The sequence below is a fragment of the Ischnura elegans genome, chromosome 11 (assembly GCF_921293095.1).
Source record: "Ischnura elegans chromosome 11, ioIscEleg1.1, whole genome shotgun sequence".
NCBI classification, from domain to species: Eukaryota; Metazoa; Arthropoda; class Insecta; order Odonata; family Coenagrionidae; genus Ischnura; species Ischnura elegans.
The window spans coordinates 79,298,900-79,326,728 of NC_060256.1; the positions used below are offsets into that span (position 1 = coordinate 79,298,900).

General features: G+C 39.1%; 1 protein-coding gene across 12 annotated transcripts in view; it reads right to left on the reverse strand.

The window, feature by feature from the left end:
- Positions 1–27,615, reverse strand: part of LOC124168362 (patronin) — a 210,653-nt gene extending 183,038 nt beyond the window's left edge. For 7 of the 12 annotated variants that reach the window (XM_046546562.1, XM_046546569.1, XM_046546572.1 and 4 more), the window contains exon 1: positions 27,180–27,615. In XM_046546562.1, the coding sequence (XP_046402518.1) occupies positions 27,180–27,335 (156 nt within the window). In that variant the 5' untranslated portion in view covers positions 27,336–27,615. The remainder of the gene's footprint in view (positions 1–27,179) is intronic. The other 5 variants (XM_046546570.1, XM_046546565.1, XM_046546563.1 and 2 more) reach the window with 1 other exon arrangement.
- Positions 27,616–27,829: the final 214 nt, after the last annotated feature.

The window sequence follows — 27,829 nt, forward strand, 5'->3', positions numbered from 1 at the left end:
GAAAGAGAAACAAAATAAACTGACTAGCAAACTAAAAAAAAATTCGGAGTGGCTTAGTGCTAATCATCCCTATTTTGTCAACAGCTACAATTTAATGCCGGACCGTTCAATCTGCTAAAACATCTAGTTAATAAAATAAGGACATTTTCAGTTATGCACGGAAAAAAATTTAGCGCATCACTCCTAATGAAGAAAAGGAACACTAATGTGTAACAAAAATCGAGGGGACCGCCAAGAAATACTTTCGGTGTCTAAATCTACATCTACGAAATATCCTGCGAGCCACCTCTAGGAAGTTTAGCAGGGGGTGATCAATAACCAGCATGCAGCATGCAACTGGACTCCCACATGCACACCACGCGGTCCAAAAAACGTCACGCATACTAACAAATTACACTACCACACGCTGTTAGAAATAATAATAAAGTTTTACATAAGTTAGTAGGCTACACTAAAAGTCATCTAATCTATTTATGAATGCCTAATGGATTTAGCTGCCGTTATTATCTCCATTCGATCGTGGAAAAAGACACTCTGAATCTGTCTTTTCTACTGTCTTATCTCTCTTACTTTATTTATATGATCTGATCTTCAGTGATTTATATGATCTGTTCTGTCTACAACTTACGCTACGAGCAACACAGTGCATGAAAGGGGGTGAGTTCTCAACAACATCTAAATTCTGCGCTGTGCAATCACCTTGGACCACGTATTTATTTATTTATTTTCATCGCCCCGAAAACAGCTCACTTAAGGCCTTTTACATCGGAGGGTATAACACGAAACAACAGCTATCACACACAACCATGCCCCGGGGCAACCAACCCAGGCGGGACTCGAACCCGCGACCTTCGGTTTGGCAGGCGAGGACTTTACCCCGCCGCCACCGAGGCCGGCAACTACAACGGCCACGTATACTCCATAAGCAATATAAAAACTTCAGAAAAGTTTAAATGCCTACTTGAATGGGGTTAGTAATGCATATCAGTCAGGTTAGCATGGCCTAGAAGACAAAACATAGATGTAACGCATATCACTGGCCGTTGAGATACAAATAATATTTTACAAATGGATATTCAGCGCAACCAACAGCATTTTGACGATGAGTGCAGCTTCAAGGGCAAGGTAATCATCAAGAACGTCATACCTCCCCAAAAAACACACCCATAACCGGTTTTAAAACAGATGCCAATGGCACACCGGTGACTTTTACTCGGGGTCCACAGTCGAGAAAGCATTCGCTTGGTCATATGAGGTCAGTCGTGGTCGCAAATTGACCCTCTCGTTTCGTGATGTCCCATGAAATCTAGGTCGCCTACACCTAATTTTATGCATAAATGGAATTCAACTTCGTCGATGCGCTGCGTCCCTACGTCTAAGCAGTGTATGAGCCATGAACCCGTTAGTGTGGTTCGAAAGCGGCAATATGTTAACGTTAATAGCAAAAAAGGAAAAAAACAAACACGGATTCTGCTTCTTGCCCCTCGTAACGAGTACCTATAATTAATGTTAAAAGTATTCAAATGGAGATGACTTATAGGGCAAAAGAAATGGATATTCATAAACACCCACCAGTGATTACTGCGTTTAATATTGGTATGACATGCAACTGAAGATGAAAGCACAGGTCATTTGCGCCATGACGAAAGGTTAGGAAAGGAAGAGTGGAGAGAAGCCCGGCGTCTGCATTATATTGCTCATAACAAAAATAAGGCGCTATGGGGACCACAGCTTAACGTCCTACCCAACGGACGGAGTGCTGTACATTAAGTGTCCTCCAAAAATCCTAAAGCAGGGATCGCGCAGTCTGAAAAATCTACGCTACCTCCGGGATTTGAGCCCGGACATACATGGTGGGAAGACCATACATTAGACATCACACCGACCCGACCCCAATTTTATACTGTATTCACAAAAACATCATCAAGGAAAACTATTGCCTGGGAAATTTTTCAGCAAAATTCTCATCCGGAAAATCAAAAAATTACTTAATTAATTAATGACGACCATTTTGCCTCAAACGCTTCGAAAGCACGCGAAGCTTGTAAATGTAGATAAATCCACCGGAGACCAATTACTTCAAAGGAAACACTACCAGCGACCTGGAAAAGGAAGTCTATAACATCCATCACACTTGCAGATACGTTTTCCTCATTGCAAGTTCTACATATTCTCCTAGCACGACATCGTTCGTCGGGCATAAAATTAAAAACGGCCTCAACCACAAAACACTGCAGTGCTTCGGGCTAACGGAGGAGCCGGCTCGGTACTGCTTCCAAATGACCCTTCATCGGCAAGAAATAACACACCTCGGTATGCTGTAAGTGCAGGGTCATGTGTACTACTCGTGACTCGACTGCCAGCAATCGTGCAACGGAGGCCATTACACCGGACACTCAAGAGGCCGCGATTGGCCCAAAGAAACGGGAACGGCAGCAGAGGCTCAAACGAGAAATTTGACATGCTCGAATTAGCGACACGGTCGAATTATTTCCATCATTCCGGGCTTAAAACTAACGTAAGCAAGCAAAATTCTTTAGTCAGCTGTCGCGGTTCAAACATTAACATTACTAGAGAAACTTCTCATTTAACACAGCAATTAGAGCAACTTTAAGACGAAGCATTTAACTCCAGTTCAGCCAGTCCTTCTTCGTGACAAAATACTGAATTAAAACCTACACTAACACCTTGAAATTTTCAGGGTGAATCGAGTTGACCATGGCCAATATTTCTCTGTAACTAAAATATTAAGCTTTTACCTAATTGATTCCACAGATGTATTTTTTTAGATAGAGGTAAATATTAATAAATTGTAATACTTGTGCCCGAAATTCTCAAGATGATAACGTTTGTTTTAAACGATTAGATCGTCGAGAAGAAATACAAAATGCGAACGATCGAGCCCCCTTAAAGGGTACTTAGCTAAGGGAGAGTTTTTACCAACAAACACTACGCCATAAAATAGATGTTTGGAAAAATAACTTAAACGAGAGCGGCTGAGCGCTATGTCTCCCCAAGAATTCACGCTCGAAGAAGCACAGCACAGATTAATTGATACCTACTAAAAAAATTAAATTTTAGAAGGGTAAGCCTCACCTAGTTGAAGCCATATTTCAATCTGGAAAGAGGGCTATTAAAAAATTACAGGTAGCAAAATAAAAACGATTTTTTTAAACGCTGTGAGCAATACGGGATAAAAAATATCACTCCTTGGTAGCAATACTGATCCTGTTAAACTTACTTTACTCAAGTAGTTTAAGTAAAATTATACACCGGAAATATAACCTTCAGTAGATTCTTAAAGAACCTAGAAAGCTGAACATTCTCTAAACGAAAGAAGACAAGACTTGAAACGATGCAATCCATTTTCTACACCATCAGATAACCCATAACATACTTCAAATCATCTTACATGGGCTTTGAAAGGCTTTTCCGCAGACAATCACTCAGCCTCAATGGGCAACAAAAGTTATTGGGGGCACGTCTTCACTAATAAAGTATACCCATAATGTGATTACCGCGCTCAATTGACAGCCAAAAAATCTTATCGATATTTCATCATCGGTTATCGGAAATCTGGCAGCTCAAACCTGAGAAAAATATATGAAAAAGGGTATGGGAAAGCGGTTATGTAGAATGGGCCAGAGCGTCTTTAGCACCAAAAGAAACATGAAGAGAGACTCAAGCGAAAAAAAAATTAAGGAAGTAAGCGTACAAATTGCTGGAGTTTCCTCTACATATTTATGTACCTACTTCAATGGTCATATTTGTGAGTTATATCTGTCATATACTATCATAATCACGATAGCTAGGCTTAATAAAAGAGTGGTCGTGCATATGAGTTCTCCATCAATTCCGCATAAAAGAACGATATTAAAATGAGGTTGAAATAATAGATATAAGTGCCCAACCAACAACATAACTTTAAGCGTACATATAATATCGTAAAATACATGCTATACATAGGAGAGTAACTCTGGGCCCTAGAGATGGGAGATTCAAAGTTCGAATCTCCATTCTGTAATTTTCCGCAAATAAGCAATGGGATTTTTCAGGGATTACTTATATGAAAAAAAATTATTTCTTCCAAACCGGTGGATCTTATCAAAATCAGCAGCCCAACTACAGCCTTTTCTCAAGACCTTGAGGCATCACATCACACATTTCGGGCTAATTAGTTGTATTTTCTCAAATGAATACAAAATAATAGCGTTGGATTGGTTATGAATTCGACAGGAAAAATGAAGGTATCGACTTTGACGAGGCTAAAGAGGCTGGTAGATTACAAATCGGAATTGTCTTATTACTCATTCAGGTTCAGGAGTTTCACCTTTGTCCCTCAAAATTTTTTATGAGTAGGAAACGCTGCAGTCACACAAAAAACAGCCACAAAATAAATCACACATGGCATCGAAGGTTCTACCTCACAGACGTCGGAATGCTGGTTTAATCGATTTCTCCCCATGTTTGCATTTCCTCCTGAGCCGCTGCTTTCACGAAACGTCGCGAAGCTAAACACAGCCCGCATCCGAACCATTGGCAAAACCTACCGACCGCGAATCCTGAACGCCACATAAAAAAACGAAAGCCACAAATCAAGTCTTATTCGCCATCCAACTTTCTTCCCGACTCTCCGGAGCTATTAATATGCCCCTGCCTCGAAATTCGCTGGGAATCGGTCCAATTAATTGCACGGAAGAAAACTGTGCGAGGCGACAGGTGGGAATGCGAGAGAAAGACGGAGGGGAATTGAATGCAGTGCGCCGCGGGGCATCCGAATCTACCATCATCCACACACATTCGCACCTCATCCATCTGGGAGCTGTCCGGATGTAAGGGACAAAAACGACCAGCAGGGGATGGAATATAGAGGTACACAGACACAGTAAAAAAAAAGCGCCGAAGGATCTCCGCACTAACTAAAAGACTGAGGTCTAGAGTGACAGGGGCGCAGCTAAGAATTAAGGCTAGGGGGGTTTTAGGCGCAACTAATACTTAGGGGTGTGGGGGAATGCATCCCGCAAGGGTAAGTAGGAATTGCGGGGGCCCTCCTCCAGAAAATTTTTAAGATTAATGGTTCAAAATGGCGAGTTTTACGGCTTTCTGAGGGATATTTCATTAATTCGAACACTTTTCTATAAGTAATACTAATCCATTAAGTAAAATGGATTAAATTAAAAATTTTCTCTGAGCTCTGGGGGGGCTTTTATCCCCCAAAACCCCCCTCGCTGCGCCACTGCACAGTGAAACCACCAACTAGAGTATTATTAAGAGGACTAATCGCTCCTGCTCTATCAGTCCTATTGTTTCTAGTGTCGTAGCGTATCACTTACGTAAAACTCACGACATCATTTCGAAACGTTCTGGGCAAACGGTAAAGCCTTTTCAAAATTTTCCTGTACCTAATAAAAATACATTCGTTACCATATTGTGGTTAAATTCTCAAATTTGAGATACACGCAAACTTTGAAAGGGTCCTACATAACTTCAAAACGTCAATAATACAGCGTAAGTTTTAAGTATACTTATGAATAAATTTTATAAAATCCTGTTATTTCTCCTTCTTCGTGAAGAATTGAATTTCATGGAATTTAAATTTCGAATCGTCATAAAAACTTAAAGTAAACGCAATCATACAGACGAATGTACCTTTCGCTTCTTTTCTAAAATATTAACTTACACTTACCTAGGATCCAGTTAGAGCGTAAGGATTGTCATTATTGAATCCGAGAAAATATATAAAAAACGATTTGTTTCCGAATGTCTCGCAATGGGTTAATTAATCCCCACTGAAATAACTATTCAACATTCAATTAATAAGCCTCAACATCAGATGGAGATGTGATGATTCTCTTCATGATTGAAAGCTTTTAACACGAAGACCTTAATTCAGCATTTTATTAATCTTTAGGGACATCTCTGGTCCTTGAATGTCACCTTCTACGAAGAACGATTCCATCTCTCCTGGAGAACAGCGAACTATATTTGGGTATAAAGGGCGGATGGCACGTATCGGGCCGTCTCATCTCTCAAGGCTTCTGCACAAATTACGCGAGGGCGAAAATAATAAGAAAAAACGAAGCTGAGGGGGAAGTGAACGACTTTGGGGGTGTTCACTTTCGGTCACGTGACCTCCGCGTGACCTCCGCGCGCCCTCCTGCCTAAAGGGAGGCTGTGGGAGCGCCCTGACTACGGCATCTGGCCCGCCCTTCTACTCCGCCCCCCCTCTCTGATGGGTCGGCTTTCCCACCCTGCGCAATGCAGGCGCAAAGCGAACCACCGCTTAAGGGCGAAATTGAAACCCCATGACGCCCAATATTCTACCCCTTCATCCTCATAGATTCGATCTTGAAATCACACATAGCCGCACGTAAAACTCAATCACCATACCTATCCATAACCTTCAGAATAGTGAACTTTTTCTCTGAAATGAAAAGTAACCATTTATGTTATCTACTGCAAGGGGAGATATAAACAGCAACTAAAACACCTCAATTGCGCAAATATATTGTAACGCACAGTCCCATTTTCACAAAGATTAAGTTTATTTTCCGCAATTGACATACATGCACAGGAAAAATACCTTCCTCCTACAACTGTCCCTTGCCTGCCCCTGACATGAAATGAATTATTTAATGTAGATTGCAGTAGTGTAGAAAATAATTTTTTTAAGATACCTACCAGTTAAAATAACTAACAATAAAGTATCACTCACAGGAGAATGCAGTAGAACCAAATAGCGTCCAATAAAAAGTTTGATTTTTTATGAGAAATCAAATGTTTTGGAAACTTAATGTCTTTAAAAAAAATACGGCAAAACCAAGCAGCAACACAATTAGCACGAAAAAATTAAAAATTACGTCAAATACTGCCAATATTCCGTAAATATACTGATGTAGACTCAATTATGGATGTCTTAATCGAAAGATTTAATGAACGGGCCATAAAAATAATGATCCACAAGCAAGTAACAAAAATTGATCCACTACGGAAGAATTATTCAGCTTGTGATCAGTCTAACTATGAACTAGCCAAATAGGGAATTCGTAGAGAGAGATGCAAAGTCTTGGATTGAATCTGCCAAGAACTGAATCTGAAAGAAAATTCGAAACTAAAATGCAACAATAATAAAAATAATATTTCAACATGGATACGGTGATGGCAGGTGTATTTTACCACCGTTGTCAACACTTTGGAGAAAACCAATAACCAGAGGCCCTCGCTGACTCATGACCTTGAAGGCGGAAGTCGCCATGAATCAGAAAGCGATCGTCGGGCGAAAGAGGTGCAGTAGGGAGGGAACAGGATGAGAGGAAACCAGGGCACGCCGATCAAGAAGAATACACCACCTTCAACTCCGATAGTATTCGCTTGGTGATAATTGGGTATCCACACGGAGAAAACTCGACAAACGACTCCATTGCATTAGGTTTTAAAATACTTATAACACCTTCCTCTTCAATTAATTTTCTGAAAATCGTGTTCCTATCCTCTATTTAACTTTTCCGTGTTTCTTTATTAATAGAATTGTAGGTAATGAAATGATATTTGTAGTTTTTAATCAACCTAAAACTGTGAAATAAAAGTGATTATTAAAATTCGAGGACACAGTTATCGCTAACAACATAAAATCATTTTATTCCTTCCAATGCATCCTATCTCGCTAAATATCAGTTCTTTATGTATATTATGGGTTTTAAAACATTATTTAACATTCAAAATATTTATATTGTTCCCCTAAATAGTGCAATAATTATGAGCATAGATGAAGAGCTACACTCGTCATAGGGCGATTTATCCTCGGAAGTTCATTACGGGCTAGACTCGTCATGTCAAGGCAAGAGGTTAAATGATTTCTCAATGACAAAGTACCTAATTAGTTTATCCCTAATGAAAAGGAAAAAATAAATTGAGATGTTTACAGATTAATTGAAAAAAATATCCTCATGGCCGTCAACTAAACAGGGGTGACAATTTAAATAATACAATATTTTACAAACATGATATTACAGCTTTAAGTATCGGTGGTTTCAACCGCACATAATGCTAAATAAGTATACACTTTGGAACATTTCACGAACGATTATCGGCTCTGTTTCACCGATGGGCTGGACCATAATACAAATATACACAACAATGTTTTCAAAAAGCATTTTAAATTACACTAATCAACTTGAAAACCTTTTATCGAGCATTATAACCCGAATCAGCTCACTAATATCATGACATTTATACAATAGCTTTCACCGCAATATCTTACATTAATGATGGCATCCGCAAATATTCCAGCGAGGCTGCCTCAGGAGAGCCATCGACCTTATACGGTGAATAATACAATCATCAGTCATTAGCCAGCAAACGACCATGAAACTCACATCCATTCTTTATGCACATCGTATTCTTTTTATTAAGAAGAAACGCCCAGTCTAGCAACCAATTGAAGGGTAGAAAACGAGAACCCTAAATCAAGACCGCCTCTAGATCGGCTGCGGATTCTCCTATAAGTTGGCGAAACTAAATTCTGCGGATAAATCAAAGGCAATCATTACCGAACTTATCTGTGGTATTACTCCTTAATTTATCGACTGAATCATACATTACTGAACAATATATGCAACGTCTGGAAGACGGCTGTCAATCGGGCAAGGTTTACGAAAACGACACAAGTTGAAACACCACAATAGAACGTTCACGGCAGTTGAAATTGCGCATCCATTTTCTTTTAAGTTTACTTAGTCCCTTTGGGAAACAAACGGGAAGACATAAGAATAACCAATCAAGCGTTTTGAAAGTGTATTACCGCATCAATTATCGTCTACAGAAGGCGAACATGTACAATACTTATCACGAAAATAATTAAGTTCAAAGATGCCAAAAATAAAAAGAATACTCAAAAATACTGATAAAGTAAGCCATGAAAATGGATATGTAAGGTGGTACTTCAAAGTAATGCGCAAATACGGCATTACTCATAATTATTGGCCTGATATAGATAATATTTTTGAACGTAGGTTTTCGCAGCGAGAGGCATCGTTGCTAACGGCTGCACCCGGAAGCCGTTAGCAATGATATAGATAATAGTTATGTCGATTTCATTCGCGAAATAATCGCAATATATTAAGCTTATTGAACTCTGTAGCCTTAACAGGGATGTTTAACATTGGAAATGGAGCATATATTAATCACACTTTTCCTCAATGAATTCCTTCTTAAAGACTTACAAAAACCTCCATCTATTTACCTATTTCTGTGAGTGAAGTAAACAACACTGCCACTACAGAGTAGGTAAATAGATATGAGGCCATAACTCGTAAGACTAGAATAACTAGATAAGCAAGTAACGCTATTCATCACAACTCCAACTTCATCAGCGAATCGAATGCTACAGGGGTGATCTTAATAGTTAAAGCGTAGTTCGCAGGAGAACACTCCGTAAGTAAACAGTACACCTCAAGTTGGGTGTCTGCGCCAGCTCTAAGGTAACAAGTCAAACACCACGAAAATTCGGCAAGGTTAAGGGGCAGGCAAAAGGCCGAGCTACAGGATTAAAAGACGTAGAAAAACGTAGAAGATTTTCCTCAACCACTCCTAGTAGGGCATGAATTAAAACAAATTTATGGATTAAATCAATAAAAATGAAGAAAAAAGAAATAGGGTAGTTTCCTTCATCAAAGAAAACGAAAGGTATTGATTGCGATTCGTTACCCACCATTAGCGTATTCATAATATACAAATTATTTGGTTTTAGAAATCCCAGTTTAAACGAATGGCAATGGTCAATTTTAACCTCGTTTGAAAAAGGCCAGATTGGCGCCCATGCGATTCCTCTCCACGTGACGTCACAGGGACCTAGTTTCTACACGAGAGGATAGGAGTTTTACATCGTCTTAGATTACCAATGCATGCATGAGTCATACAGCTCAGGGAAACATCCCTGAATAATCACTCATTAAAATTACATTAGTTCGGAAAGTTTCCTTCGTTTGATAAGGTATTAATGATCATTATTTAAGTCAAACGCTACCTGCTAGCAGGATACTCTGCTACCTGCTAGCAGCCAGCGTCGTTTAGAGCCTGTTGCCACGTTTCTGGCCGAATAGCCTATTTAAGATGAATTTAACCATTGAATAATGAACATATCATGCTGCGACAATCATAATGATATAATGTGTGTTCGAAGAAGTCACATCGTTTTCTTATTTCACAAAAATTGTGTGTTCATTTCACAAAAAGTTTTTAAAAACATATATTTAGGACTCGCAAATTTTGTTGGCCATAAACAATAGCATTAAAAACACTATGAGGCAAGGTATTTCTTACATAAAAAAGCATCCGTTCCCTACACTTAAGATTTAAAAATACGTGTATTGGTAGTAGCGTGTGCGCCGTATAAATTAATTTGCTACAGCTTTTGGTATGGTATGGTATGGTATTTGGAGGAGGCGACCGACAGGTGAGGCCATTTGCGCCATGAGGGAAGGGTAGGTGAGTAAGGGTGGAGAGAAACCCGGCGTCGGCATTAGCCTGCTCTTAACGAAAGGCGCCAAGGGGACCACGGCTTAACGTCCCATCCGACGGACTGAGTGATGCGCTTGAAATGTCCTCCACACAATATTCAAGCAGGGATCGGGCTTTCTCTGAAAATTCTCTGCCGCTGCCGGGATTTGAACCCGGGCCCACCGGTTGGGAAGCCAACACTCTAGATACCACACCAACCCGATCCCCCTGCAACAGCTTTTAGTTTATTTGATTTGAATACATATATTGACAAAAGACAACCATTCAAATTCTATGAAATCGGCTTCATGCAAGGAGAGGAAGTAAGAAAAAATCCAAGAAAAGGCCATGAAGTATAACTTCAATGGAACTCGAATACAAAAATAATAAGAAAACAAGAATTAAATATAATCAGTATTTATGGGAAATAATCATTCAGTCCCCAGCACATCAGGAAAGAAAGCCGCAGTACTTCAGAACATTGAAAATAACAAAACTGATACAGTGGCAACAGAATAGTATTAATTGTGCGTGATCTCCAACCATTCCATTTGTTTGTGTAAGCGTTTTCCCATACCTTTAAAATTAAATTCGTCACTACAACCTTTCCATATTAATTTTTATTTCTCCTAAGCATGAATTTTTTGATGTCTTCATGAAAGATACTGCGGTAGCATGTGTATCAAATTGGGGCAATATGAGTATAATCTGGTCTATTTTATAAATGCCGAGAAGTATTATGGTTTATTCAGACATAAACAGCAGAGAGAGTACAATTAACTAAAATGCTTGTTCGTGAAACGAAAGAAGACTTTTAGCACAAGGTAGGAGCACTACTGAGGCCTAGCGTGGAAAATAAATCGACAGTTAAAAAATTTTGGCAAATCATACCGTAGATACAGGAGTTATTTATGTCTTAAAATGGGTCACGACTACCGTGACACTTATCGAAAGTGATCACGTTAGGCTGAGGCAGCTGATGAAATAATGCTCATCACATAGCACTCATACTGATGAGAGAACTCAATTGTTTCGGCAGAATTGAAAACTTTCTTTGAGCATCATGGACACGCTTGAAAATGCAAACCAGTACTATTCCTTTACGTACTAACATCACACAACTCATTAAATCAGTTATACACCACCCACTAAAGGTATAGTACAGAAGAACCGCACAAATTAAATGTCATTATCAATATATACACTAAGGGAGCAGGAAGGCCGCTCAATATGAAAAGAACGGAAGAGATAAGTTAACTGAACTGCAAGGTGAATAAACAGAGTAAACAGACCGGCAGAAAACCTGATCTTCGTCAATACCTGCCGAAGCCAATTATGAACAACCCCTGTATGTTCTCTCTTCACAAACGCCTTGTTAAACTTCTTTCCATGCCCCGTATTACCCTTCCAATTTCTGCAAAGAGCGATCGATTCAATGGGAAAGCCCCGAAAACAGGTGCCTCCGAGTGTCCTTGGTGAGAAGTACCACGAATGCATATAACGCATACGGCAAAAATGGCACTTTAATTTAAAATTATGAAGTCATATTAGGTACCTTTTCTAGATAAATTACCGTAAATGGTCTTGCAAGATGTTCAGGCGCTATTTATAAATTTAGCTTGAGATTTCAAAAACCATTAATGGCGGTATTTTCAGTATTAAAATTTCAGTCTTTCAAAGAGATTACCAGCAGCGACAGAATGTCACTGTTGTGCTGAGTTGACAACTCAGTTGTGACAATCGCATCGATATCGTACGGAGCAATTCCTGTGGTGAATGTGAAACAGTATTCAATGGAACAGAAAAAAGAATTATTACTCCTTGTACCTGCGCATTAGAAGAGTATAACAAATTTACGGGTGGCAATGATCGAATGGATCTGACCATAAGCTACTATAGGATTGGCGTTAGGAGCGAAAAGAGCTGGTGGCCTTTCTTTACGTCGACGATTGACGCAGCCACACACAATGAATGGACCCTCGCCAAAAAAAAAGTTGGAAGTAAAATTTCTCAGCTAGAATTTAGAAGGGAAATTGTTGAGATATACCTTACTTGTACCAAAACCCTCCTTAGAGTAGTGGCAGGCACTCAGTTTCTTACAGTTACACACGAAGTCGAGTGGTGAACATTGAGCGACTGGATGGTCGAAACCATTTCGTCTATCGAAGCGGGAGTGGGAAAAGAAGGTGTGCGTTAGATGTATCATCCATGCGCGCAGAATGCGTTAAGTATGACACTGGATTGAGTATTTAGTTCTTTATTTAATTTCACAAGAAACAAATGAAATGAGAAGAGATGTAATTTTCCAATGCATAACCTTCGTCAACTTATGCTCTACATTAAATTCTATAAAACTTGTATTTTATATAACTGCATTCATAATAACTTCATTTTCAAAGTATTAATTAAATTTATAGTAATAAATTTTCTCCAAACTGTCTTTCTTCGTAGCGCGCAATTTTTCTAGAGTATTTTCTTGCATTTTAAAGTGATTCCAAAAAATAAAATAAATGTAAAATTCTTTCAAAACAAGATTATAAAAGAGCGAATTCCACAGAGGAAAACTTATTTGCCTATACCGGGATTAGAACCCAGATTCTAGCCGAGAGCATTAGCCAAAAAAGCTGCCGAGACGTCAATACCCTCCTTGGAAATTTATTAATACAGGTGACTCCGTAAAGTTGTCCCCGTGGCTATTACCAGTGTACTAGAATAAGAGAATAAATATTTTTTTAAATAATTGAATTTTAAAATGTACTGATTTTGATTTTTTGCGATAAAAATAATCCAAAACATAGTAAATTAAGATTTTTTTTCATTTGCACAGGATTTAACCCCACAACCACATAGCATAAGCGCATGGTCATGTCCCATACCTCTGCCGTTTTGAATGCAATTTAGCTGAAACAAGGAGAAGCTTATCATAACGAATTCTAGATGGCAATGCATGGAAATGAAGATGATCAGACAAAAAAGTTTTTCGGCGTTTAAGGATTAATGAATTATTCATATCATCGTTTAGAAGTTAACGAGAAGAAAACGAATAACATCACTTGGAGCAGCGACATTTCCATGATGAAACAGAAATATATACGTTTAACCTCGCATTTTTTAGAATCAACATATTCCTATGAAGCCTTTGCCCCATCATCTAAGTTTCTGGTGGCACACAATGAACTGCATGGTGCTAAATTATTCAACTCCAAGGTCTTACGCAACGAAGATGATCAAGATGATCCTCGAAGATAGTAAAGTATGGGGTGAACCTAAAAAGAAAATTTACATTGTTCCTTACCATTGAAATTACGAATGAGTCCCGTATCAAGTAACAAGATGATGATCGGCTGATGAAAAAAGCGATACCACAGATGCAAATGACTAACCCACACATCCTTCAAATTGTTAAAAACCTTCCGACATATATATGCTCCCGTAACTATTCTACTTTCTCTTCAATCAGAGCAGAGCCACACTGAACGACTTTCCTGATATTGATGAATGAATAACGGGTTGAAACCATTAACCATGATAAAGTGGCAATAGACCATCACTTTCAGCACTATAATCGATTTTCACGAACGCACGATTCAAAAATCCTTTCCACCTTCTAAAATAATACGGAGTAAGTAGTTACAGATTACGCATATATCAACCTTTGCCTTCCATCAAAACACATTTCTCAAGCTTAACTTGATTCAATTTAATTGCTGATATGTACTAATACTATTACTCGGAAAGCGACCAACGGTAACCGTTAATTTTGAGGGAGGTGAAAGAAGAGGAAAGAGAAATCCAAGTGCGGCGAGAAATCCTGCCGCCATGGGATCCATGATTTACGTGCCCTTCGAAGGACAGAGTGTTGTACCTACTTGAAGTAACCTCCACAGAGCCATCAAGTAGAGATTGTTGGATATTCACTCCAAAACTCACAAAATATCGGTTGCGAGGGATAAAATAAACGACACCATTTCAAATCGTTTCCGGTTGTACTCCAAAAAAAACAAAAACGAATCACTTTATTTGTAACTAAAACAAAACATAATCAAAACCCGTACACAAATAACTACAAACCGCAATAGTATGGAAAATAAAAGTAATTGAGATCGTCTATCCAACAGAGATCGGGTTTCCTAAAAAATTCTTCACTTCCACCGAGTTTAGATTGCGAATCAGGATGACAATTCATCACTTTGGCTACCATTAGCATCCTCATCCTGCGTCAGATGGCATTTCTTCCTTAGCATTCCTTTCAGCGCATGCGATACAGTAAAGAATGTTTATCTTCAATAAGAGGTTCCTATCTTTCCCAACATCAAAGAAAAACATTGAATACTACACGGAGGCAAAATAATTAATTAAAAATATTCCAAAAATTCTCTCTACTCAATCAACTAAAACACGCCAATGTGAAGTCAAAATCTAGCCCACGACAAATAAAATAAGATCCTGTTGTGTCCATAAGAAATATGGACCCAAAATTATCTCATAATTTCATTTACGCATAAATCATTTCTATCAATTCCTTTAAGCATACCAAACAGCAAAAAATCAAAGTACAATATTTAAAATAGAAATATCTAAAAATAAACTTTATTTTCTCGCAATACTACTTTTTTAGCAATGCGCAATGCCGTATTTGATGCAAAAGGCACATATGTTTACTATCTTATGGCATTCAAAACCAAATAGAAAAATTCAGAGAGAAGGGGGACCCAATTAAAAATGAGCTCTTACAGTGAAGTTCACGACGCCCTAAAAAGGATATTACGCGGATTTCGAACGAGTCAGATCTGCAAACCTACTTTATCACGAATTTGATTCTAACGGGGTCAACGGCCATATATCATCGAGTTTTAGATTGTCTCTTTCCCGTCTCCTGGTCTTCAAGAATAAATCTGAATTATCGTGATCAATTACCATCTGTTCTTCGGTATTCTCCAACAGCAGCCAGAAAAAATATCCTCCGAACTGCTATAGAAAAACCAAAAATTAAAAAAAAACAAACCTAAATGGCATCAAACGCCATTTTTGGGAAAGAAAAAAGTTTGATGGTGAGGTAACAGTTTAACTTCCGCCTTCCGTTGCGGTTAGAAGAACACAAAACCACGGAGCTAGTATTTTGGAAAGCATCTCAAGAGCTAATTGACAAACAGCTACTTGCGAAGATTCTACTTTAAGTACGTAGTTATCAAAACGGAGGCAAATTACTGCTGAATTATCTACTAATGCACACCGCAGAGAAAGTGGTAATCATGCCGGTGATTGAAAACTAAACTGGAACTATTTTCCCCAGGTCATCGACTGATATTAAATATATCCCTTCAAATAACGCTTCCGAGTTAGGACGTGACGATTGACCTAAAACCCTTTCCCTCGACCACAAAAAAGAACTTCCCTTAAGACCAAAACTGAGCAAGACTCAACGCCGCGTACGTGACTTGCAGAGGAAGGAAAAACTGGCACCTCGCTACTTTTCAAGTGAGCAAATCATGGAGGATACAAAGCGAAAGTGATATTCCCCTCACGTGCGCCTCCCTGAAAAACGACCCAACAAAGTATTCGGTACCACTGATCCATTTCCTTCCCCCTCGTGAGAAGCCCAGCCCACCATTGTGTAAAAGAATTTGAATAATTCACCCCCGTGCACCTTAACTCGGAGTTATCTCAAGAGCGTGCACTGATTTGCAAGAGGGTTTTCTGTGGTTCCATCCAGTCTCAAGCCCGATTCTTATTTCACGGAAATTAGAGCACTTTCTTTCGGACCACAGTTTTCGAGTTGGAAGAGAAGCAGAGTACTTCCACAACCTTTCTCTATCCAATACTAAAATAAAACACGCCAAGGTGAAGTCAACTATCAAGCCCACAACTAACAAAATAAGATCCTATTTCGTCCATATATAATATGGACCCATACGGAACCCTCCATAAATGGAGAATGTGATGACTCATAGTCTGTTCATAGAAAAAGTAAGCAATTAATTAACCGTAAGGTGCACTTGGCGCAAGGTTCCAGTACCTTTGCCTTAATGGCGGTATAAGGGAGATGAAATAAACAAGGAACCCGGGAAAAATAGCGAGGGATTCTGTCTTCTTTGAATTGGTGTGAACATTTTTTAAGCGCGTAGGGTCGTAATAATTTTTATGCGATTTTCATCGGTGTCTTGTTAACTCAAACCGCAAATAACGGACGATGAAATCTCGAGATGAAAAAATAACATGTATATAAATATGTAATTGAGAAATAGGCGCCGTAAAAGGCATGAAAGTAGCTCAGGAACAACTTACTTAACTAAATTATAATAACGTGCAATATTAAGTTGGCTGTTATTTCTTAGAAGGGTAGGTATTATATAGTGTCCAAAACGCGTTAATGTTTTTCGTAAACGCACCAGAGCCATCCAGATAATTTTGCGTTAAATATTAAATGTTATTTTCGGCTTTTTTCCTATAGACCGCCCTTTAAATGTCTAATAGAGACCACTGGGTGCAATACTAATCTATGGTTCAAGGAAGCATCGTAATGAAACCGTTATGCTACTCGGTTCCAGCCCATACCTTATTTTCTTCATTGCAATAGAAGCTCTTTAGAATAGAATAGAATTCTCACTGCGTAGGACTTTACTTTAGAGAACAATACGTTGATACAAATATCAGCGAATTAAATCCAGTTAGATTGGACATAAACAGGAAGTCACCGCCCTACGTACAACTATCTCATGGGTTCGCTGGTCATTCTTGGAACTACTTGTGAAAAATAATAATAAAGAGTCAACGCCAAGTCGGTAACGATAAAGCGTGTTATTTGTATCAATGAAATGAGATTTGTTATACTGGAGGGAAGGATAAAGAGCTCGTAAGGCCACAAGCGCCATTGGAAACAACAGTAAAGCGCACGAAAGCCAAATTATAACAGAGTATTTGTACGTAAATACTGTATAAAAACAGAATAAAGACTTTTTCTGCGCTCTTCTGAAACAAATACACCAGCACAAAGAAAAGTTATTTTATTGGTAGGCCCTTTCAAATAGACGGTAGCCGGAGAAAACGGCTCTTTTTTAGTGACTATACGTGATTCTACTTTAGTGACTCTATTCCAGGCCGTGTTTTCATACTTTTCCCCTCCAGACGTTCAGCATAGCGCAATCTATTTTTGGCAACTGTTTAAGTTTTTTATCAAAATATCATACACCTATTACGACAATAGATGGAAACTATAATCTCAAACTCTCTCCTAGTACATTTTTCATGGAGCTTCCTGAGAATAGGTTTAAACAAATGCAAATTTTTAATGTCCACAGCTTTCGATCAATAACTTTTTCGCGTCTCTACTTCGAAATCCAGTTTAAGAAGCCAATTTCGCGTTAGGAACTTCAATTGAAGAGGAATTATAAAATATATGATCTTCAGCCAAGCTCTCCCACGCTTATGACAAAGTATACAGTTGATTCCACTTTGTCTATTAGTACTGGGTCCCTCATAGTCCGAAATAAAATAATGACGAATGATTGAGCAATGGATTCTGAAAAATACTTTGATAAAAAAATAGAGCCCGTATTACAACGGACTATGCTAAGACCGATGACTTAACCAACTGATACAAAATACTCGTCAGACATACGTGGGCTTCAATACTCAGCAAACCTGTAGACAAAGAATGCCTCGTCTGTAGGAGTGAAAATTCCTTCGAAGATAAGACCAAACTCTGCGTTCAGAACATTAGATTTACGTCAATTCAGTGGTGATTCATGGGTCGCTTAAAGAATTCTGCGCATGCTGCAGTCATTTCTGGCATTGGATCACGCACGTGGGCAAACCAGATCTCCTGAATGCCTGAACATTCCACCCTATACACGTTTCGTGAGGATTTCTCGGCCCCACGGTGTAGACTCTTCCCACGTGTGGACTGAGAGTTCCGCGGTACTACTCGAGCAAATACCACCACGCATTTTAAAATTTTACCAAACTTACGGAAATAAGGAGAATCGATTCATAGAATGAGGGATGTTGACAGGGCAGGACAGCGAAGGCGACACAGGTGATGGAAAAAGGTATTGCCTCTCTCAAGAGCAATGCCGTGGGCCTCTGTCGTGAAATCGCCTTCCGTCTTGAGAGCATGCCGGAAATGGCAGTGCTTATAGAGTCCTTCGGGGGCGGGATATTGCGTCACCGTTTCCGAGGATACGATACTGAGCATAAAGGTAGGATGATATATTCAGCAGGTATGTAAGGTGAGGGTAAACTTGGAAATTTTCACCGGTTAGTGGGATAGGGTTATACTAGATCATAAAATGAATTCATGGCTATATTACGATTACACATATTGCGGGGGCAGACACCCAAAGCAGGAAACAGCCAGAAGCACAACTGATAGAGCCACTTAAGGAAGCTATAATCAAGGTTTAATTTAACAGATTTTAGAGGCTACGGAGATATTTTTAGCAATGGAAGACCCTGCTAAACCGAAGTTATCCATTTAGGGAGGGCAACTTCTTAAATTTTGTTTCAGACGGGCCTCGCCGCCAGGTGCTGTGAGGATTACTGGATGCAGATAATAATAGTATTGCCAAATGAATGTGCACTTCATCAATATACTTACCATCACTATCGACGTATTGCGATATCTTCAGGTAATTGACACAAATTAACCGAAATTGGTATAAAGAAAACTAGGAGCCATTAATAAGTCTATCTCCTATTATTATCAGCATTTCAGCATATCGCCCAACATAACGCAGACTATGCCGAATGGTTTCCCATGTCATGGTACTAGATAGGAGAGGAAATTACAGCTTTTCTATAACACCGAAGTATTCAACAAGTTTTATTTCATATATTTTCGCATATTTTGATACCAAGGATGGACGGCTCGAGAATTTCACTGGTGATTTCATCTGAATTATACAATATTCTTAGACCTTTCGTAGGCAAAGTCTGCCACCGCGCCCCTTAATTTCACCCATTACACTACTATTAATCAATGAAAGGGCATGAGGATAGCTTCTAACATCCATCAAATGAGAGACCAAACTGTGGGGTTTCGGTACACTTTGCTTCGTGTCACTAAGCAGATGGTTTTCCACCTTACTTTCACGAATTCCCACTAAATTTTAAGTTGAAATACGTATTAATAACCCACGGTCCTCATGTAATGCGGATTGCACATTCGACACAGTATATACAACTCATTCCAATGAAGTCCATGCCATGACTGGTTTCGAATATTTTAACCTCTAGAAAAATAGTGTATTGCTTGCACTTCAATAGTTATTACGAACACTTAAGTTACACGACATCTCCAAATATTCACATCATACAGACCAGCAATACGAATTGATTTTTTTCTAAGACAAAAATAGCGGTTAAAATATCCATTTTCCATGAGATGAGCAAAAGATGAAATGCGAAGATAGGTAGTGATTCATAGAAAGGAAACATTAAAAATGACAAGTTTCGCTGGCTAACAGAAACTAGCCATGACACAAACCCCAGAAATTCCCAGGGGAAAAGAATAAAATACGAACAGGAATAGAATTTTCTCGCATTCAAGGGACGGACACAAATAAATCATAATATCATTCAAGTACCGGAAGGAAAATGGACGTTGGATGAAACATACCTTAAAATAACACCGCGTGTTTTTGACACGCGTTTCTTACGCTAAAAGGCCTTATGCCGACAAAAATTTGGAAATCGGACTAGGCATGGGCGGTAACATGACAAACAATGTTCAAATAAACACAAAAAAAGGAAAAACGATGCGAGCGAGGGCTAAGGTCTCGGTAAACGAATGAATGGTTTGAAAACGAGCGACGACGGTGAAATTTAGTAAAATATCGTCGTTTGTCTCATTTGGAAAACCACTTGATTTCTTTTACTTCCCCAAAATCTTTCCTAATAAAATCAACTGAAAGAATTCAATTCAAATTAGGCTAGTTACTGATGATCAATGATAATTTATAATATTCAAGTCCACTATAACTAGAGAATTTCTCGCTTTTCTGGCACAGATGATCTTAAGACTCTTTACCCGAAAATCACGAGTCCCCTGGGTAACCACGTTGCATCGCTTTGTTCTACCAACGGTAGGACAAGATTGTAAGAGATATTTCGGGTTTCATTCCAAGCTTTACTCAAAACATTCCGAATAACTATTGAACCAATGGGAATCATTTACGAGCATAAACGTTAGCACAGTAATACAGCGGCGACGCAATTATTAGGGATCTATTTTTTTCCCAACGGATAGCATTATTCTCCCTCTGATGCATACCAATATCAACAAGTAAAAATATAAGATTGTTAGGGTTCGAGGACACAATCAATTAATTAACGATACCTTAAAACCGAAAGACGTTTTATCCGAAAATAGAGTCCTTTTTAAGGGATTTTCTCATATGAATCTCACCTATCAATCTGCGTTACAACTATTGGCAAAGAGTCATCGACATATTTGCAAAGAATCACTAATTATTGCTCTTCTATGTCTCGCCTAGGCATATTGTGTACCCATACACCACATATTTACGTGGGTAGGAGCATGCATAACCCTTCTGACGATCACCATTCGAGCAAAAAGTTATTTTAATGGGCTGTAACTGCATGAAAATTTACCACAGTGACTCCAAAATACGCTGCATTCAACTGAAAAGAGCTGGCAATGTAATTCCACCTCAAAATAGGCAATTTGCCAACTTCATCCTAGCACGAGTTCGACGTCAATGACGAATGAACTTAACAAGTGAAAGCGAAAACTCGACGATAAGAATTCCATAAATGGATAGCAGAATACGAGATGATTTTGAAACTTTTCACGTAAGTGCTTCGCGATTGATAACATAAAAAATTCCGGAAATAGTTATAATCCTTTCTCTCAATTTTTTTATTATAGGAAGCGACTAACAGCTGACATAATAGACCGCTGCGGGAAAGTTCAAAAGCACGATAGAAACCTGTTACCGGAATCAGACTGCGCTTATGGAAAGGCGACGAACGAATCGCGACTTGACGTCCCATTCGACTGACAAAATGCTGTAAACGAACCCAAATAGACGCTGGGATTCCTCGGAAACTCGCCCCTACGGAAGGGATTTAGAAGATCATTGTCCTCGAGATCAATCCAAAACACTGTCCATTTACCTCACCTTCCATTACTTCCACCAGTAGGTTTTCTAGACTCTTTTGATCAGCATATAATAAGAATGCCCCTAGTCACAGAGCATCAACCTGTATTCACTTAAAATAGATGATTTCAGAACACAAAAAATGTCAAATATCTGCGGAATATGCACCAAATATTATTAGTTCTGTTAAAATTTGGTAATTCAATACTTTCTACTACAAACTTATATGCATCGATAGATTTTAAAAATTAAGTATAACGAACCCCGAGGATTATCATCAGCCCAACAGACACCGAAGGTCATAATCGCGGTTCCTCAAGGATCCATGGACCACAATTTGGTAATGGGTGCAATATGGTACTGTACGTAGCTTAACATACAACTTCCGAAATACCAAAGGAAATTAAACCGACTATGGACATTTTAAGTAAATATAGCACAATGAAGGTAATACTTTCCAGGTTTCCACCACGCCGACTTCCAACGATAGACGAAGGAGACATTACACCGATATTTATCCTACCACGCTAGGCAGGCCCGAGGTAAGGAAGAATGGCATGCGAGTACGACAAAGGAATTTCTTACGGCCGTTAACAGGGAAGCCCTCTGAAAGCACGCGAAGAAAGTAAATTTCATGGAAGCCCAAAGAGTATAAAAAACTTTGGGAAAGCTGTCAGACACACTAATCAATAGGCATAGGTAAATGAAAACCTGCACCAAACCAGTACAGTTAGGTCATACGAAAATACCATGAATTACCACTGCCGGGCCCACCTTGTGATGATAACGTCGCAACCGTTCGTAATGTGGACTCACTGTCAGATAAACGAATGATACATATATGCCCCAGCCTTTATTAAATTATCTCTACAGCTAGGTGCACAAGTTCCTACTATTATTGCTCACCCCTAAGTCGTGGCCATTGATATGAATCAGAAAAGAATCTCAATTTTACTGAAAAAAATAAGTTTTGCATCCATTTGGGGGAAAATGGACTTAGACAATGATTGATATTGATATTCACGGAAAGACTACATAGCGGCCGAAGGAAACGAACAGAATTCAAGCGTAATTCTTAGTTAAAAGGGGAAAGAAAATTCGAATATTTGAACAATGCACAGTGTTTCAATTCCGTCACGAAAGCCTACCATGGACTGCCAATAAATCACCACGAATATTAAAACGTGGTAAAGGCCCCGACCCAACGTAATATGTGAAACTCAAGAAAAGCAACGCCTAATGCTACTAGAGTCATTTACATCCCTCCTTAGGCATATCACTGCTGTTTTGCTCCTACACAATAGCGTAGGATCCCAACACCACGAGAGATCTACTTGTAAGAAGAGGGTGTCTCCAAAGTCACACAAATCTCTATTGAATGACATAACAACAAGTGGAAAACTTTGACAAAGAAGTCTCCGCATTAAGAAACAATTTCGCCTCGAAAAGCCCTTATGATCCATTCAATATTATGAGTACGGTAAGATAATCATTTTGAAAATGCGAAAAACGACAGGGGAGAGTATAAAGGGGGTACTAGAGGGTTAAATCCTCTCAAAATAAGGAAAATAAAGAAAAATTCAGTCCCGTGAAGATGGATGCAGCATTCAATGACACTCCGTCGCTCATATTATTATGCGCATACATTTAAACATAAAATGTCGTGGCCTTCTCTTCAAAATTAATAAGCCTTCCTCACAATCTTGCCCCGCCCCCAAGATTTAATCTATATGCATCACTGGTACCACATAATTTCAGATTACGCATAGCATAGACGTCACTTGCTTTTACATTAAAAACCCCAGGCAGGCGCCCTGAGTCTGGTCCTGTCTAACCGACAGGGAATCGAATATGTTAACAACACCGTGGGGTGGGGGAAAGCTCCCATACCTTCTTTGGTGTCGCCCATATGCATAGGGGTTACATTTTAACTCCTTAATTCGACGGTTCTTCGATTTTTGGGACAATGGGTAGACCACAAAGTTGCTCTTAATGCATCAGTCCAAGGTTTTATTCCCAATCATACGCTGACACACGATACTGCAAAAATTCGCAACAGCCCTATGTTCGAGACTCATTGGCAACGTTAATCACAAAGCTAGGGAAAATGACGACGGGAAACCAAAACGTAATTACGGGAAAATCCAACACGAGAAAGGCTCCTATCTTTCGGTCCATAGACAATCGCTCGGAAAACCATCGAAAGATGATGTTCGTAATTTTAACCCAGCAGGCACACATTTGGAATGATAATCCAGGCTCCTACATACAAAAATGTAAGGATCAAACTCTAAAGGAAATAAAATAAGAAATGGCTGTGTAGTTCTCCATATAACCTGCCTTTACCAGTAGATTACCTATTACAATAACAGGCTTTATTGCAAGACAAGAAAAAACGAAGAGTGGGCAGACTCGCCCGTACGCAAGTTTCAGTTGCTTCACAGTAGAACTAGGCCGTAGCGAAAATCAAACTCCTCGAAACGCAGCCTATGGGTTCAACCCCCAATCCTGAATGTGCCCCCCTCTAGAATTGGACGCCTCGCGATTTTTTTCTGACTACGAACTTACTACTGAACATACATTGATTAATCAAAGCAACGAGGTAAGAGCTACGAGAGTAAATTTTTTAGTTGGGTAAGTAGAAATATGTACTTGTTGTCTACAATCTGAAAAATAACACAACAAACCGATAATCTTATAAACATACCGGTGACCTAATAAACTGGGGAGCTACGATGTTTTTCTTCCATTTCAGGACAAATGTCTAATTGGCAAAACTCAAATTCACGCATCGTGTCAACAAACACAATCCAAAAAGAATTTGCACAACGACCGGGAGCCTAGACAGAATGTATACACAAATATGTAATTTACTAGCATAGCCGGGGGTAACCACGTCGCTACCATTCACAAAGGATGAAGTTATGTCTCATAACTCAAACCACTTCAATGAAGACTTGCCGTTTCACCTCATGACATGTGTGTCTATAACTATAGCTACACGACTGACAGACGCATAACTTCCGTTCATTCACCGTGAAACGAAAGACTCAAAAGATATCGCCAGCATGGCAATGAAAACTTTATCGAGCAATCACGGTAACCATCGGAGCTGAACCACTATATGAGAAAGAGCGGATTTCGAGGCACAACGCGGCGTGTATGAGGCACTAAATAGGCCAAGAGCAAGGCTTGGTTGCCATTAAAAACAGGTGACTAAAATTCATCCCTTCATTACTTTTTTAAAATCAACGTTCTGATACAGAATATCATTTATAACATAAACAATTTACAAGCACAATATTTCCAGATATAAACATTAGAAAAATACCATTAATCACGTGAAGTACTTCCGTGACAACGTACTTAAAAGCAGCAAATTAAAACCGGTATTGGCCTCATTGGGTAGAAAGTAACAACAATAAACTATGTACTTATAAACTGCGAAACGCTCGCTACAAAGACACTCATGCCCTATTAGAGGCTCATTAAATTTCATAACAACGAAACCCCTGGTGAATTAAGAAACCCAGGAGATCATAAGTGCACCCCTAATGTAAAAAAATAACCAGCTGATTTAAGAGTATCACCAAAAGGCTTTGAGTTATCAGATCCATCAAGACACATGTAGCAGCGAGAATTCGGATTAGAACAATTTATTCGCATAATTTCATTGAAAACTTCCAAAGCAAGAAGGAAAGAATAGCAAGTTTGGAGAACTTAAACATGGAATGGGGAGAGTCAAACACGCACTTCTCTAGATACCTTAGCAAATATTAGCGCAGTTATGGCAGCTAATCAATGAAGAATTTTCTCGTACTCTAAATAACACCGTAATACTTGCAACCACTCTTGTGCAAAACCCCCTTCGCTATTGAGAGAGCTATCACAGGCGCTAAAATCGCGGATAGAGGTCACATTTTTGGGCAGGCCGCCACACAGCTGAGTCTATCACCATAAATAAAACCAATCGCAAATCGGGTAAGCGATCACATAAGATGTCACACCGAGCCGGAAGGCCAGAAGATAATTAACCGCAAGTAAATCAATCACGGGAATACCATTAGTCCGTAAAAATGTAAGGCACCAAGGTGTCCTCACATACCGGAGAAGAATAAGGATCCCGAACACCCCATCATCATAGTGCCTCCATTCCTGGAGCTAAAACGCAGCATCACCACTCCTACCTTCTCATGGGATTAGTAAGCGCGGTCAAAAACAATAAAAATCTGCTTTCCACAATATCGCATTAAGTCATAATATATAGCTCATTTGGGATGTATCAGACAGTCATGATTTACTGTGACTCGTTGCAAAGGTTGCTCATTTGGCCAATAAAAACAAGACGATAGCGATGAGGTTCTAAAAAGTGACCATCGCAACTTGCATATAAAGGCATACATACGTTAAATTTACGATAATTAAAGTCAATACGACGGTGAACTCTCAGTCAACGAAAACAATACACAACAAATCATTATAGGTCGATTTGTCGTAATAGCTGTAATGAACTGAGCCAGTACGAAAGAAAAATGCATCGCCTCAAACAATTAGTATAAATATTAATACCCATTCGTCAAGTTAGCCCTCACACTCATGGTGAAGATAATGGTAAAGATTTTCAAATCTAAAGATATTAATCCTTATTATAATAAATATAAGAATGGTACATAATGTTTTGTCGTCAAACGGTCTAGAAACAAAGACGTGAATAGTACACGTTCACACTTAGAAGGATAGTACGGGGATAAACTTATCAAAAATAAATTATCAGACATCGTACTCTGATGAATTGTGTCTGTCAAACTTATCTCCGATACAAGTTTGAATTCAGTGAAGAATGACCGCTGAATATTCAGGAGTTGTTCAGTCTTAAAATTGCAACTCACTACATGAAACGAAACCTACGGGATACCAAAGCTCTAAACTTGTCTCAATTAACAAATCCTGAAGGGTCAATGTAAAAATCCTATACTGACAACAAGATTACCTCAGGTCGAAGACTATACGTTGTTTCGAGTTTCTACACTTATCTCCAACCCACTTATATACACGTAAGGTTGGCTGACAATAAGGTTTTTTGAACCCTGAGGAACTCATAACACTAAAGATATACACCAATTATTTCAACTAGATAGGACACAAAAGATTCTACAGTAGTTTACAACAAAAACAAATCATGGTTCACTGTCAGGTACCATGTACTCACTAACTTCACAAGTATACGAGCTGACATTTTTAGTGACAAAAATGTGCGAGTATTCACAACACTTTCGGAAAACTGAATTCATTTCGACTTGATCACACTTATGAAATAAATAAGATACAATTAATAATAGCTCAACAAGAGGTCAATGGTATCACTATGTATGCGTGACGTTATACTACCTACCCCTTAGTACGTTATTATGGCGATGGATTACTCTCTTACGAATGGATTGAAGAGAGCCATTATGTCAAACAGAATAATTATATGACACAGTTTCCACACAAGCATGATTCCATAGCAGAACGTAACAATAATGGTAAAACACGTTGAAGAAATATCAGGGCAACACTAACCTGCCGAGTGTCGTACGAATCCCGGGATTCCCAATCCTGTATTGTACTTTTTCGTCGATCCTCAATACGCTCCATTGTGTTATCATCAGCATTTGATTCCACAGATTGAGGAGACGTTGCAGTTTTCGAAAATAACTTTGATAATGCACTCCACATTCAACAATTTATCCACCACATTCACTGACAAGTAATAATAACACACGCATAGGGAGCTTACGCTGTTGAGCTCAACCACAAACACCTACATCAACGTTTCCACGTAACGGCGTCAAAATACTGAAGCACCATTGAAGTACATACTTCCAGGGAATATTTTTCATGAAAGGCTCAAAAGCAGAATGACCATGATAAAAACCAGAAAGACAAGTAACGGAAAGCACAGGGGTCTGGAAAGAATTAGGACATTTAAAACAGATGAGATCCGATTTCACACTAGTGCCATGCCAGTACGTGCAAGAGCGGAACTACCCAACAGGAGATTCATGACTCGATTTTAGTTCGTCTTTTCTCCAACAGTGAGGCGTTAATGCAGTTGAGGATGAACAAGGTCGGTAAAAGGCAGGTCGTGTCACGCTCCCATAGTGCATTTCGGTTTGATCATCTTGGTTCCCACCTGTCTGTTGTTTACATGGTGTTTGCATAGGGCATAT